The following is a 15,574-nucleotide window of genomic DNA, read 5'->3' as shown; positions in this document are numbered from 1 at the left end:
ACAATGTACTTTCTAAAAGCTTTGGTAAATGGTTTTTTGTCTCAAGTGCAACAAATAGCAATGTACTTTGGTTTTTTGTCTTAGTTTAAGAATAGCGATGGACTTTGGCATCAATAAATGCATGTTGATTTGGTAATTGTGTTTTTTTTCTCAAGTGTAAGATATAATAATGTACTTTTAGAAGCTTTAGTAATTGGTTTTTTGTTCCAAGTGCAACAAATATCAATGTACTTTGGTTTTTTGTCTTAGTTTAAAAATAGCGATGTATGGCATCAATAAATTTATGTTGATTTGGTAATTGTGCTTTTGTCCCAAGTGCAAGATATAAAAATGTTGATTTTATGTGCAAGAAATAGCAGTGTACTTTGGTATTTCATATATTTAAGTGTAACAAATAGAAATATATTTTGGTTATTTGTCTCTAGTTTAAAAACAGCAATGTGCTTTGGAATCAAAAAGTGCATGTTGATTTGGTAATTTTGGTTTGTGGTGATTATTTGCTAAAAGCTTTGGTAACTGGGTTTTTGTCCCAAGTGCAAGAAATAGAAATGTACTTTGTTTTTTTTTTTTGCCTTAGATTAAAAATGACAATGTACTTTGGCATTGATAAAGGAATGTTGATTTGGTAATTGTGTTTTTGTACCAAGTGCAAGAAATAACAATGTACTTTTGGTATATCTTTTATTTAAGTGAAAGAAATAGGAATGTAGTTTGGTAGTTTTTGTTTATGTCTGATAATTTAACTTAAAAGTTTATATATGTTGTTACTAGGTGTAAGACCCATGTATTACATGGGTTCATTTAAAAAAAATTAAACATAAAATTCGTAACATTTGAGAAGTTTGAATTTTTAAGAAAAATTAGAAAAATATTAAATTATTAAAATTAAAGTGTTTTTTTTTCTCTTAAATTTAAACAAATAATATAAATAAATAAACAAAGGAAACTAATGAGACTTTAATTTAGAAATTTTAAATTTAGAAGGAAAGTCAATGAAATTGATATGCATCTATTGCAATTATTAAATTTAAAAATTATGTGTAATTTAATATAATGGAAAAAACCACAAAATGTCATGTGGAAGAAATTTAATTGAAAATAACCATAAAATGACACGGGGCCAAATCAATGAGAATGTGACATGTGACAAAAAGATTTTCATTTATTAGAGTAGATTTAATTTATTATGTAGTTGGAAAATCTTCGGACACTGCTCAACGACCTAACATGTAGGGAGGAACTTTATGCGTTTTTTCTATCGTGGAATAATCAATGAGGAAACGATGTGAACCAAGATGGTGGTTTGTTGGATAATTAATTTGTGTGTTGTATGTTACACTTGTCGTCACACTTTGCTACTTATTAGAATTATTAAACTTTGGTTGTTTATTTTGGTATGAAATTAATTATAAAAGTATTTTGTATCTAATTGGATGTTGTTATGTATTTTTTTTTTTTTTTTTTGTATTTATTGTCATTATGTGTCGGTTTTTTTATACCCAAAATCCTTAATTAAAAAAATGAAAAATGTTATTACGGGCGACTCTATTACCGGCGACATCATCACTAATGGCGACATAAACATTAGCGGCAACACCAAGTATTATCGGTCACATGAGCATTAGCGGCGACAATTATCATTAGCGGCGTCGTTTTGATCAATAGTGACAGAGCAGTAGTGACGACTTGTTACTGGCGTCGTGTCACCGCTATTACCATTAACGTCGACATTGTTACTCATTACCGGCGACTTTTGTGGCTGATAATTGCCTTTTTTTCTTGTAGGCTTTCCAAAACATGCATATGGATGTCGTGACGATTGCTAGAGTAAAACCATTATAAACCAGATGAATGCTTATACATTTTTATGATCTCTAATGGAATGAATAATATAACCAATGAATAAATTATTATATTATATTCCACTGTGGACGCATATGAATGTAATGAATTTTTCAAAAACTTTGGTTTTTTTTTTTTATCTACAAGTAGAAACTATATTAAAATTAACTTGATAGATTAAGAAAAAGAAAAAAATATAGTCCAAACCTAAGAAAAATATTAGTCCAAACCTATAAAAATGGTCCTTATGATATGTATTTTTTCTAGATTTTAGTCGAAACTTTAAATTAATAGAGGTGGGTTCTATATTTTATTATTAATAAAACTTTAAATTAATTATATAAAACAATAAAAAATATTAGAAGGACATTTTAGTCTGTTCAGTTTTCCAAATGATCAAAATCACAAGCAAACATGGTCAAAAGGATCACCAATCCAAAAAAGTTAGGGTTTGGAATAAAGCCCAGATAAAAAGACATATCACATGAATCATTTTGTAGTTTTGTTTAGAGATGAGCATAGGCGGGTACCCGCCTCATTTCGCTGGAACCGGAACCCATAGTTCCGCTGATGTTAGAAGCGGAACTGGAACTAGTCTAGGTAGTTCTTAAATTTTTGTAGGTAGTTCATAAATTTTTGGAACCAGTCCCGGAAGTGACGGTTCCGATTCCGGGAACGGGTAACCCGATTGCATCATTTTTTCTAGTTTCGTTAATTCAAAATAATTCTTATACACTACAAGAAAAAAGGTAATTAGCGGCGACAAAAGTCGCTGGTAAAGGCTCGAAGTGTCGCCGGTAATGACAATAGCGGTGACACGTTGCCGGTAAAAAATTGTGGATATTACTCTGTCGCTATTGCTCAAAATGTCACCGGTAAAGATATATGTCGCCGCTAATGATTTTGTCCTCGGTAATACCCTGTTTCGCCGCTAATAATGTTGTCGCTGGTAATTTCTCCCGTCGTCGGTAATTCCTCTTGTCGATGGTAATAGCGTCGCCGGTGATAACATTTTCATTTTTTTAAATCAACATTTTTTAGTGCAAAAAAAAACCCCGATACGTAAGGACATTAAATGCAGAAAGAAATTACATAAGGGCATCCGATTAGGTTCCAATTAGTGTTATATATATATATATATATATATATATATATATATATATATATATATATATATATATATATAATTTCATACCAAAATAAATAACCAAAGTGTTATAATTCCAACAAGTATGAAAGTGTGACAACTAGTCTAACATATAAAACACAAACTAATTTTTCGACGAACCATCATCTATTTTCCCCTTGTTTCCTCCTTGATCTTTCCCCGATTGAAAAAAACGCATAAAGTTCCTCCCTACACGACGGGTCGTTGAGCATTGCCCGAAGAATTTCAAACTACATAATAAAAAACAATATATAAAAACTTATAAGTTAAATTATCAAACATAAACAAAAACTACCAAAATACATTGTTATTTCTTTCACTTGAATACAAGAAATACCAAAAATACATTGTTATTTCTTGCACTTTGAACATAAACACAATTACCAAATCAACATGCATTTATTAATGCCAAAGTATATTGCTATTTTTAAACTTGGAACAAAAAACAAAGTACATTGCTATTTTTTGCACTTAAAACATAATCACAATTACAAACACAATTAAAAAAATCAACATGCATTTATTGATCATTCTATAGTTATATGAGACTTTGAAATTAAATAATACAATTTTTTGTGCTAAAGAACCTTAAATACAGGAAATACCAAAGTACATTGGTATTTCTTGCACTTGGGACAAAAACACAATTATAAACACAATTATCAAATCAACATGTAGTTATTGATGCCAAAATGCATTGCTATTTTTTTAACTAGGTACAAAAACTAAAGTACATTGCTATTTCTTGAACTTGGGACAAAAAACCAGTTACCAAAGCTTTTAGCAAATAATCACCACAAACCAAAATTACCAAATCAACATGCATTTATTGAAATTAAATAATTTTGTTTTACCTATGATGGTTGTGATGACTAAAGTGGTGTCTACAATGGATGTACAATCGGCGGGATGGCAGAAGGTTTTTGGCCGATGTCTCTAATATGGCCACGTTATTCACCCAATACTCTCTCGAAAGTAGCTCTTTCTTCAACAAGTGTTAAATCTATTTCATCTTCTGGCCCTTACGTTTGTTCTAGGAGCTCTTCTACTAACCGATTCTATTTTTTCAAAAAGTGACTAAGAATTAAGTATAAATAAACACTTAATTATATGATAAAATTATAATTAAATACTTACGTATTGCTGCTCCGCATCGACAGTAACAAATACACCATTATTATCGGTATGAGCATTGCAGAACGTTTCCACTCTCTTCAGGTTCTGTTTAACATTAAAAATTAGATTATATTTTAAATAATTATATATATATATATATATATATATATATATATATATATATATAGTATGTTACATTTTTATATCAACCACCATATCATCCGAGGGTGGCTAATACTCCTAGGATATCCTCATACCCTCCGACTTTCAAAAAACATGCTTTTGCATCACCTTTACACTCTCGATAACCTTTTAACAAAGCTCCTTCAAGACTCTCTAACAACATAGTAACATGTGGATCTCGGGACATCCGATCAAAATCAAACTTGTCTACAAAATAAGTCAGCTAAGTAAAAAACAGTCATAATTAACCATATAAAATATTCTTGAGTAAATTACATGAATGGTCCCTATGGTTTGGGGTAATTTGCGTGCTTCATCCCTAACTTTTTTTTTAACTCGGAAAGTGCCTATTGTTTGTTTTTGTTATGCGTTTGGTCCCCACTGTTTGTCTTTGATACGTGTTTGGTCTCTGTCTTACCTAAAAGGACTATTATTTAAATAGGGAAAAATGGTGGGGTATATAAGGTAAGGTGAGCGAGTATGGTTAGGGGTGTGTTTATTTAAATAAACTAAAAAATCAAGGGACAAATAGTTTTTTTAGGTAAGATAAGGACTAAGTGCGTAACAAAAACAAACAGTAAGGACCTTCCGAGTTAGAAAAATAAGTTAGGGACCAAACACGCAAATTACCTAAACCATAGAGACCATTCGTGTAATTTACTCAATATTCTTATATAAATAATTTACCCATAAATGTTGTTTTACTGCATCCTTTATTGCGGGGGAAACTTTTTTCTAAGTTCTTTTCTCAACAAGGGCTATGTACCACATTATTTTCACAATTTTGCATGTAAGTATGTTCTTTGGCTCTCCTATGGGATCATATACCATATCCCTATCATATTCTATGTCAGTCAGTTTGCCTTTATTGTTTAAGATAGTTTTTTCGAGTTTAATAATGTTTTTCGCTTTTCCTCAGACTTTCCTATGTGGCACAGCTACAAATATAATTAAATATCATTAGAAACAATATTTTATAATAACTGAATACAAATAGTAAATAAAAATTCATATTAAGACTTACCATCTTACTCATGTTAACTAACACCTTTACCGCTTGAGAGAGGTGGGTCCTTGACACCATTACCCCTATGTTCATGGCTCATAACAGCAGTCATGGTGTACAAAAACAAGAGTTATATCGACGCCATTTCCTGAAAAAATATAAGATACACGGATAACCATTTTTATTATAAATTCACATCACTTAGGAATAAACGTACAATCCACATTACATACAAATTGCATACAAATTCAAATATACTGTAACGTCCCAAAATTCAAGTCCAAAAATTTCATTTTTAATTAAATTGTTCATAAAACATTCACTAGAAAATATTGAATCAACACGTCATCTGATAAAATCAAGTACCATTTTTCAAACCCACAACATAAACAAATAACATATCAGAGTACAATCCCAGAAAACACCGTGCGGAAAAATCAAATGTGTGTGTGATGCCATACTACGCCGCCGGCTCCTACCCCTTAGATGAAGAGGTACCTGAAACCAAATACTGAAACCGTAAGCACAAAGCTTAGTGAGTTCCCCCATCATACCACATACCATACAATATCATCGGTATCTTTCAACCGGTAATCGTCATCGGTATCTGTCAATCGGTAATCGTCATCGGTATCTTTCAACCGGTAATCGTCATCGGTATCTTTCAACCGGTAAGTGGGGACTATTCCACCCCTACCACTAGCATACAATAACAAGATATAAGCACACAGTCAGACATATCCGGGTACTGGCCTACCCCTTGGTCCTAAGGACCACTATCAGGGAGACTATCCCTATCATGTAACATATCATATAGATATAACTCATAACCAAACGCATACCAGACCAAGATAAATTATCACAAAGACAATTATCTCCTAAATACTCCTCATTGGTGGGCCGACATTGTGGCCTTAGACCCACCCCTACTTGAAGGTAACTTACCTCATACAAGTAGCTGCTGATAACCAGTGCAGGAAACCTCCGTCCGCTGCTGCTCCGGAAATTCTCCGGCTACAAACCCCACAGACACTCAGTTAGAAACTGATCTCTATACTTATGGTAAAATAACCAATTTACCCTCAACCAAGTCAAGTCAAAGTCAAAGTCAACTTCCAGGTGACCCGACTCACGAGTTGGGTCATCAACTCGCCGAGTCCCTCGCTCTCTACTCGTCCCCAGCCGTGACCCTACTCGTCGAGTTGGGCCGACAACTCGACGAGTTCTTCTCCCGTTCGAAAGCCACAAGGAAACTCATCCGACTTTCCGAGTCCAGGAACAACTCGCCGAGTCCCACGAGCAGATCCCCTACTCGCTTCCAAATCCTCACCAGAGCATCCATCTTGAGGATTTAGGTTTCTGGGGCTATCGCTAACCGATAAATTGCTAATTCCGCGAGCAGTGATGAAGGGTTGGACCTTCTACACTTAAACCCCTCTTAACCCAGTAACTGTTCGTATGACTCGCCGAGTTTGAAGAACAACTCGTCGAGTTCCATGCAATCTTCATAGGACTCGCCGAGTGGTTCGTCCGACTCGTCAAGTCTAAGACCATCTTCATAGAACTCGCCGAGTGCACTTTGGCACTCGCCGAGTCCATTCAACTCTCCTCCCATACAGGCCAAATCTGAGACATGCAACGGTTCCAAACCATATATCTAAGCTCCTAGGGCATGCTTATCACGTAAAGTTGCAAACTTTACGTGCATGCATGGCCCTATGAGCTCCAAAAGGCAATTCCAAGCTCTTTATGAGGCCAAACACTTAATAGGGACCTCAATCACTTCAACCACAGAAACTTTACACTTCTAAGATGTCCATAAGGTCCAGATCTAAAGCCCTTTCAAAACATAGAGCATAAACACATAGAGTTTGAGGTTTTAGGGATTAAAAACCACACATTAGGGACAAAAGGGGATCTATTGAACTAGAAATCAAGGTAGGAACTTTTCTACCTGAATGGAAGCCTTTCACAGAGTAGATTTCGGATCTACTTCCCCTCCATGCACCCTTCAACCTTCTCCTTCTCCTTTTAAGCTCCAAACTTCCTTCACAAAGCCAAAATCACTCACAAGAACAATATGGGGGCTAGGGTTTCGCTCTACAGCTCCTCTAGAAGTGTTAGGGGCAAGGGAGGCCGAGTTAGAGTGTTTAAATAGGGTACACACTCCTGGATTAGGGTTTTTTCCACACAGAAGCTTACTCGCCCAGTCCGGGACCCAACTCGGTGAGTCCACAACTTAAACCCCGTGCCCCTTCCCGCTTCTACTCGGCGAGTTGATCCTTTGACTCGCCGAGTCCAAGGCCAAGATGCAAAATGCACAAAGAATTAAATAAAAGAATATGTACCAAGAACCAGGTGCTACTTATACATACATAATGTCATGTTTTCATTCATATAAATACACATTATACACACATACAATCCACATTACATACAAATACATATATACTTGAAATACCATTATCAATAATAACATCTTATTTTATTTGTTCTTTTTCCATTATATCATTGCAATATACACATTACATACGATCCACATTTTATACATACAATACACATTATACACACACACAATATATATATATATATATATATATATATATATATATATATATATATATATATATATATATATATATATATATATAGAGAGAGAGAGAGAGAGAGAGAGAGAGAATCCACATTTCTTACATACATACAAATACACATTTTATACATGCATACAAATACACATTTCATACATACATACAATCTACATTTCATACAAATAAGTACCAAATATACACAAATATGGGTAATTTCACATAATAGGCATAAATACACAACTTTTTGCAAATAATCTAGAAACTAAAGGAAAAAGGTACCTATGGTGGCCGGAAATCAACAATGGTGACCGGAAAATCAAGCTTGAGTCGCCGGTGGCACAGTCAAAAGCTCCAAAAACTGTCAGAAATTAATCTCGAATATAAGCTGAAAATTGAAGTTATAAGAGAAAAAATAGAGAAATAATGAAAGGGGTGTCGTCGATGAAGCTCTAGAATCGCCGGTTGAGCCGACTCGTCACCGAAATTAGTTGGCAAACAATAGTTGTGGTGGTTGGCCGGTGGTTGAAGGTGGAGGAAGACGATCACCGATGTACTATATATCGATTGCGGGACGTTGAAGTGAGACAAGGAAGAAGCGAATTAGGAATTAACAACAAGTAGGAAGGAAAGAAAGTGACATGGGAAGGGGTCTTATTTTGTCGACCTTTATCGACGACAGTTAACAGTGGCGACACGACGTTATTACCGGCGATAATAAGCAATAGCGACGACAACAAAGGAGGGAACGTATCCCGCTTCTTTTTTTCATGACCTTTAGCGGTGACAAATGTTGTCGGTATTGAGATTGTGTGAGAAGGTCCCCAAACCATTGGATTACAACGTTGATCGGACCGTGGGGATTTACCAGAACGTGTAACTGTGGATTCGGTACATGGAGTATTACCGGCGACGCTATTTGTGGCGACACAAGCTTGAATCACCGCTAAAGCTCCGTGTCGCAGCTAATAACGTCACCGGTAATGACTTTATTTTCTTGAAAGTAAATATTATAACTCGTTCATTATGATACAAGTTACAAACGCCAAAAAAATATCGTTTTAAAAGATAATTTAAGTTGGTAAATATAAGTCATAAATTTAAATTCATGTTTTTACTATCAAACTATTAATGTTATTTAACATCAGATCTATTCAAAAGATATTACCATCACGTATGTGCAAATTGTTTTATAGTCATGCATTCACATTCATATTAGACCATTTGTTTGAAAAAACGTTGCAAATATGATTTATTAACATGTTAATTCCAAGATCCAATTAGATAGTCCCAACAAATGTCTTAGTCATCAATGTTGTTACGACCAATTTGTTTAAGTATTAAGTATTTTTAAATTTTAATATTTCAGAACCAGTTCTAGCAGTTACCCGATGGGTAACAGTTCCTAAAAAATAAAAACCAAAGCCGGAACCGGTCCTTGGTGGTTTCCACTTTCAGGAGCCGGAACCGAAACCAGTGGGCATTGTTTCCGGTTCGAGAATCAACGGTTCTGAGGTGACTTCAGTTCCAAAATCAAGTACTCGCTATCGGTGATCATCCATAGTTTTGTCTAAATAGAAACTACATTAAAATTAACTTAATAGATTAAGAAAAACAATATTTTAAAAAATTGAAAATTGTTAATTAAATAAAATTATATAGTTAAATTAATTGCATAAAATCGTATTTCATTTTGTTTAAAATAGTGATTAAATGTATTTCAAATCTTTAAAAAGAATTATATATCATCTAAAAAATTATTTACTATATAAAAAAGTACAATGAAATCATAAGATAAAATAATAATAAGCAATATTTTATTTATTTTTACAAAATTTAAAAATAATAATTGAATTCATTTAATTCTATTACAAAGATTTGTATTTCTCTTTCAAAAAAAAAAGATTTGTATTCCTAAATATAATATTATATAGATAAAAGTAATTTATTATTATATTTTTTGAAAGATTGAAAAAGAAAAAACTAATGAACACTTAATTCCAGCATTCAGAAATGCTCTTTATAACAGATTAGCATGGAGGAGGGAAGTATACATTGTCTACTATAAGAAAGGAAATCGACATTCAACTACTGAATAGTACGAACTTGCCAACCATTTGGTCCAAGGTGGTTTGGTTCCAGGGAAAATAAATATCTTCGTATGACGGGTGAGATTTGGCAGATTGTCCACCAGATTAAATCTTGCACGGAAAGGAGTAAACATTCCTAACACCTTATGTCCTTTATGCAATGTTTTCAAAGAGAACGAGGTACACATATTCAAGAACTGTTCCAAGACTCTAGAGATTCAAGGGCATATATAGACTTAGTGGAATGATTTCCCTGCCTCAACGGACTCAGACTCTTTAGAAGACATGTTGGGTGTAAACTTTACTGTAAAAGAGGGAAGTAGGTCTTTAGACACCTTAGAAGCCATATTTAGAACATTCTTATGGACTGTATGGAAATATAGGAACGACGTAATCTTCATCTCCAATACTAAGGTCAAGAGTACGTTAGCTTTAGCATATGATGTCAAAGCTTTGGTCTTTTTATGGATTAAGAGTAGAGGGAAATGGGATAGTAATTTGATTTGGAACTCTTGGGTTGAAAACCATTGTATTGTACCATGTAATTCCAACTTCTTGTTATTTTAATTGAAGTCTAGCCGTTAATATATATATATATATATATATATATATATATATATATATATATATATATATATATATATATATATATATATATATATATATATATATATATATATATATATTAGCATGGTTTATTTTGGTCCACCGTAATACTATATTCTATTTCTTGATCGATTATTGCATACCATATTACCTTGTGGATCCTTTCGTGAAGAAAGATTTTTTTTTTTTTAAAAAAAAAAAAAAAAAAAAAGAAAAAGAAATAAAAAGGTGTCGTGGGGATTGTGTCAGGGGTATCATTCTCATATGCCCATGTTAAAGAAAACAAGATAAGTTAGCTTCACAAGCGCGTTTGTACTTTGTATGGCAGACCCAAATCTAATACCCCCATGTTACCAATTGTTTGGCATTATTTCGTATGTCCCCACACCCACTCCAGGATATAGGGTAGTGGTAATAGAAATAAGATCCTTTCTTCCTTTCAAATATCTTTCGATCCTTAGCTTGCTTGCTTAGAATTTAGAAACCTGCATAAGTATTAACACTACTCCTTCTCTCCTTCAAACCATTTCATCAATCTTCAATCATGTGTTCTTCAAAATCAAAAATCGTTCAAACAAATCATGATGCTACTCCGGCAGCCAACATGGTTTCAGACATCAATGGTCGGCCAGTGCTTCAACCAGCCACCTCTAACCGAGTTCTAACAAGAAGTTCTCTTAAAAAAAGTCCCCCCCTCCCTAAATCGTCTTCAGTAGTTCAAGTTTCCCAACAACCACTTCGCACTACTATTCCAACTGCAAAAACCAGCAGCACTGAAAGGATTCTTTCGTCTCCACCCACCAAATGCGCCACCCAAAAACCTATAATTCCAGTAAAGAATTCAAAGAAAACGGTTGGTTCTAGTGGTGGCAAGAATTGTACTAATCCTAATTCGTTGGTGGTGGAGTACTCATCAGCGGCGATTGTGGATTCTCCGGGGAGTATAGCGGCTGCAAGGAGGAAACAGGTGGCAGCGATGCAGGTTCAGAGGAAAATGAAGATTGCTCACTATGGTAGATCAAAGACAAACAATTATGATGGCTGCAGTAAGCTCACATCATTTTCTGATACGACTACTTTCAATGTTAGGGAAGAGAAAAGATGTAGCTTCATCACTCCTAATTCAGGTTTAACTAATTAACCACATCTCTTACTTTATATATGAAAAAAATGCTCACTGACTACCTAAGAACTAAATGTTCAATATATTAACTCAGCTATTTCAACTTTTTGCATATTTTGACATTTTCAGACCCGATATTCGTTGCATACCATGATGAAGAATGGGGAGTTCCCGTTCATGATGATAAGTAAGCTTCTTTTTCTCTGTTTGTGTGTGTGTGTGTGTGTGTGTGGAATTTACAAATGAATAAGGTAATGGTTTTTCAGGTTGCTCTTTGAATTATTGGTGCTTACAAGTGCTCAAGTTGGATCGGATTGGACTTCGGTGTTAAGGAAAAGACAACAGTTTAGGTGGGTTTCCATTTGAGACATTTCAAATTCTTATATAACGATTTTCGTTATAGTAATTAACAATTTTGATTGAAATTCACAGGAAGGCATTCTCTGGTTTTGAAGCAGAAATTATATCCAAGTTTACCGAAAAAACAATAACATCAACGAGTAGTCACTATGGGATTGAAGTTGGCTTTATAAGAGCAGTTGTCCAAAACTCTAACTGTATTCTTGAGGTACGATTTGTTTTTACTCATTCTATTTGCGTCTGAATAATCTATCAAAAGAACAAAAAGAAGTTTGTACTATGCAAATGTTATTATGTTAATATGATTCTATTGTTGAACAGGTTAAGAAAGCATTCGGGTCATTCAACAAGTATATATGGGGATTTGTGAATCACAAGCCTATTGCAACTCAGTACAAGGTGAATCACAAGATGCCAGTAAAGACATCTAAATCGGAAGCGATAAGCCGAGATATGGTGAGAAGGGGATTCCGGCAGGTGGGTCCCACTATTATCCATTCCTTTATGCAAGCAGCGGGCCTCACCAACGATCACATCACCAGTTGCCCACGCCATCTCCAATGTGTCGACGCCTTGGTGTCCCACCTTCCAAACCCTACATCCATCATTAATCTCTAATCATCAACTAATTTAATTAGTCTTAGTTTATATTTGCGTAAATTATATGATATGATCTCTAACAACACGTACTTCCATTTAGTTTCTTTTTAGTTTAATCTGAGTGAGGTTTGCATGTACCATACGTTTGGTTTTGTTAGCTGTAAAGATTATGAGCATGTGAAGAGTGGGCAGAGAATGGAATCTAGAGCATGTGGGAATGGCTTTAATTAGTGACCACTTCAATGCCATTCTATTGAGTGATATAAGTTTGTATATGTATTTTTTCTTACCTTCCTTGGGGAAGGGGGAACGTAGGGTATATGTAGTCATTCAAGACCCCATCAATAATGTCAAAAGTGTTTATGATGGGGGTATGCATGTGGGCATAGCATACCTCTTTTATGATTTGTAAATGCTGTGGCATAAGTTAAGCATCTTTCTATCTTCTTCTGCTGTTTATGGGCTTTATCTCCCTCTCTTTATGGAGGATTTTCTCTTTGCATCGCTTTTGACGCCATATATACATCACCATCTTTCACATAACTTCGAATATATAGAACACCAGGTTGAAATGTCATGAGAATTTAAAAACTTCAAAAACTTGAGAAAAAAATTATGATGTTATGTTTTACAAAAAAACAACACCAAACAAAATGCGTAGTGTGTAATTGAACTTTTCAAACCAATGCATTAATGAAAAAAAATATATATATGCAAAATTAAATATCCTTCTAGTTATTCTCGACTATCCATCATCTTATCATTTTTAGATCTAACAAAAATTTATTAATTTTATTAAATATAAAAAGTGTTACAATCTTGTAGAAATATGATAGAAGAAAAAAAAATAAAAGGATATTTGATTTCTCAAAAAATATATATGAGACATGTACATCAAAAGAAATATTTTTTTTGTATTTTTATTATTTACACGTGATTCTTTAAAACGGTGTATGTATATACATTTTATGGTGTTTTAATTCAAAAACAAATTTTTTTTATATATGTCATTTTTAAACATCAAAATATCATATTTGTTTAATTTAAATTTTTAATATCATATTTTATCTTTATAAATTTTCAAAATATTATATTTGTTCATTTTTTTACAATGTTTTTAATTGTTTATAATCATTATTTATTTCTTAGAATGACTATAATAATTAATAAATTTAACCATATTATCCCTACGTCTAAAATAATAGAATGTCTACTTCTAAATTGTTAGAATTGCTCTCTTTTAACAAACAAAAAGCTTCATCTTCTGCCCTCTTAATTGAATGGATGCATTGATTGCTTAATTTTTTTGTTATTGAATATTGTCTTGTTGTAGATGGAAAATATTCTTCATATTACCAATGATATTTTGATGTTTAAAAAAGACATATATTATATTTTGATTTTAAGAAGGGAATATATATGATATTTTAATATTTAAAAAAGGAATATAAAATATTTTAAAATTTTATGAAGGGTAAATATGATATTTAGAAATTAAGTTAGGCAAATATGAAATTTTAGTATTTAATAAGTATATATATATATATATATATATATATATATATATATATATATATATATATATATATATATATATATATATATATATATATATAAATATATAAATATACACGAAATTCTCCCTTGAAAAATATACAATTTGCAAATATGAATGTGCACATGTTCATCATAAAAAAATAATTAGGTTATATATATATATATATATATATATATATATATATATATATATGTCACATGTTTCTTTTTAATGCTCTTATTTGTCACGTCTCATTTTGTTATACCCTCATTTTCCTAGACCTCTCCCTCTCCTAAACGTTCCGTTCAGTGTATCTCTTAACTCCGGGCGTATTTCTTACACACAATTTTTATGTCTTGATGCTAAATCAACGCGAAATTCAAAATAGAAATCCCTATTTTTCCTTGCTACAGTTTTATTCTATTAATAATATTCGCAACTTCACCATAACTGTACCTTGACAGAAAAGATTTCACGACCATCGACATATTCATATGCACAACAAATCCTTACAAGGAACCACCCATTACGTTGTCAACACTGTATTATATCTTATGGCTTACAACTATCGACCGGATAAGATTTATGTGTATGTGTAACATCCCAATGATAAAGTACTTCTAATTTTGACCCTATGTTTGAATAATATCATATCTTCGCCCTTGAGTATGAAAAGGATTTAAAAATGCCCTATAGTGGAAATATGGTGATTTTGCTCAAGTGTAGTACATTGAGCGTATGTTGTGTAAGCTAGGCGTACTAAGGCGCGTCCTAGTACATTGGGCGTACACCTCGTACGCAGGGCGTGTGTAAGGAATGTGCAAACCCTAATTTTAGGGTTTGGTCCATATTTAAACCCCATTATAGCTTCATGTATCATTTCTTCATCAGCCTCCCTCTGTGAAAAATAACCGAAAGCAAACCCTAAGTGAGAAGAGTGCTTTTTCAATCCATTGGAGTGTTTTGGAAGTGTTCTTGAAGAAGAAGAAGAAGAAGAAGAAGAAGAAGAAGAAGAAGAAGAAGAAGAAGAAGAAGAAGAAGAAGAAGATGGTGAGAAGAACTTGGAGCTTGGAAGTATCTTGGATATTGGATTTCCTTCTTGTTAGCAACCTCCAGGAGGTATAAAGTTTGCATCTTAATCACTCCATCTTGTAGATCTAGACATTTCTTCCTTTAAGACACGTTTTGTCCAAAAAATGGTGATTCTTGAGCATGACATGTTGTTGACACAATAAGTCGTCCTTTCAGACCTTATGAGGAGTGTTAAGTCATAAAAATATGGTCTTGATGGTTAGTTTTGCTCCATGCATGCTATAGAAGATCTTAACACAAGAAGATGTTGAGTTTTTATGTTTTAA

The 15,574-nt window shown here is 33.3% G+C and overlaps 1 protein-coding gene across 1 annotated transcript; it reads left to right on the top strand.

The window, feature by feature from the left end:
- Positions 1-10,930: 10,930 nt before the first annotated feature.
- On the top strand, positions 10,931-13,124 carry LOC111917499 (uncharacterized). The gene is made up of 5 exons (XM_023913180.3): positions 10,931-11,723; positions 11,849-11,906; positions 11,986-12,069; positions 12,152-12,287; positions 12,401-13,124. Exons 1-5 carry the CDS (start codon positions 11,141-11,143, stop codon positions 12,695-12,697), a joined length of 1,158 nt encoding a protein of 385 aa, XP_023768948.1. The 5' UTR covers positions 10,931-11,140; the 3' UTR covers positions 12,698-13,124.
- The last annotated feature ends 2,450 nt before the right edge of the window (positions 13,125-15,574 follow it).

Source organism: Lactuca sativa, chromosome 2 (genome assembly GCF_002870075.4).
Source record: "Lactuca sativa cultivar Salinas chromosome 2, Lsat_Salinas_v11, whole genome shotgun sequence".
Taxonomy (NCBI): Eukaryota; Viridiplantae; Streptophyta; class Magnoliopsida; order Asterales; family Asteraceae; genus Lactuca; species Lactuca sativa.
Note: the sequence above shows the minus strand (reverse complement) of the source record. Positions and strands in the feature narration are given on the sequence as shown.

What these genes read in the sequence shown, in the direction of transcription:
- LOC111917499 (XM_023913180.3), top strand. Translation starts at nt 11,141, where the DNA reads ATGTGTTCTTCAAAATCAAAAATCGTTCAAACAAATCATGATGCTACT. An exon ending in CTTCATCACTCCTAATTCAG is followed by an intron (nt 11,724 to 11,848) that starts GTTTAACTAATT and finishes TGACATTTTCAG; the next exon opens with ACCCGATATTCGTTGCATAC. An exon ending in AGGAAAAGACAACAGTTTAG is followed by an intron (nt 12,070 to 12,151) that starts GTGGGTTTCCAT and finishes TGAAATTCACAG; the next exon opens with GAAGGCATTCTCTGGTTTTG.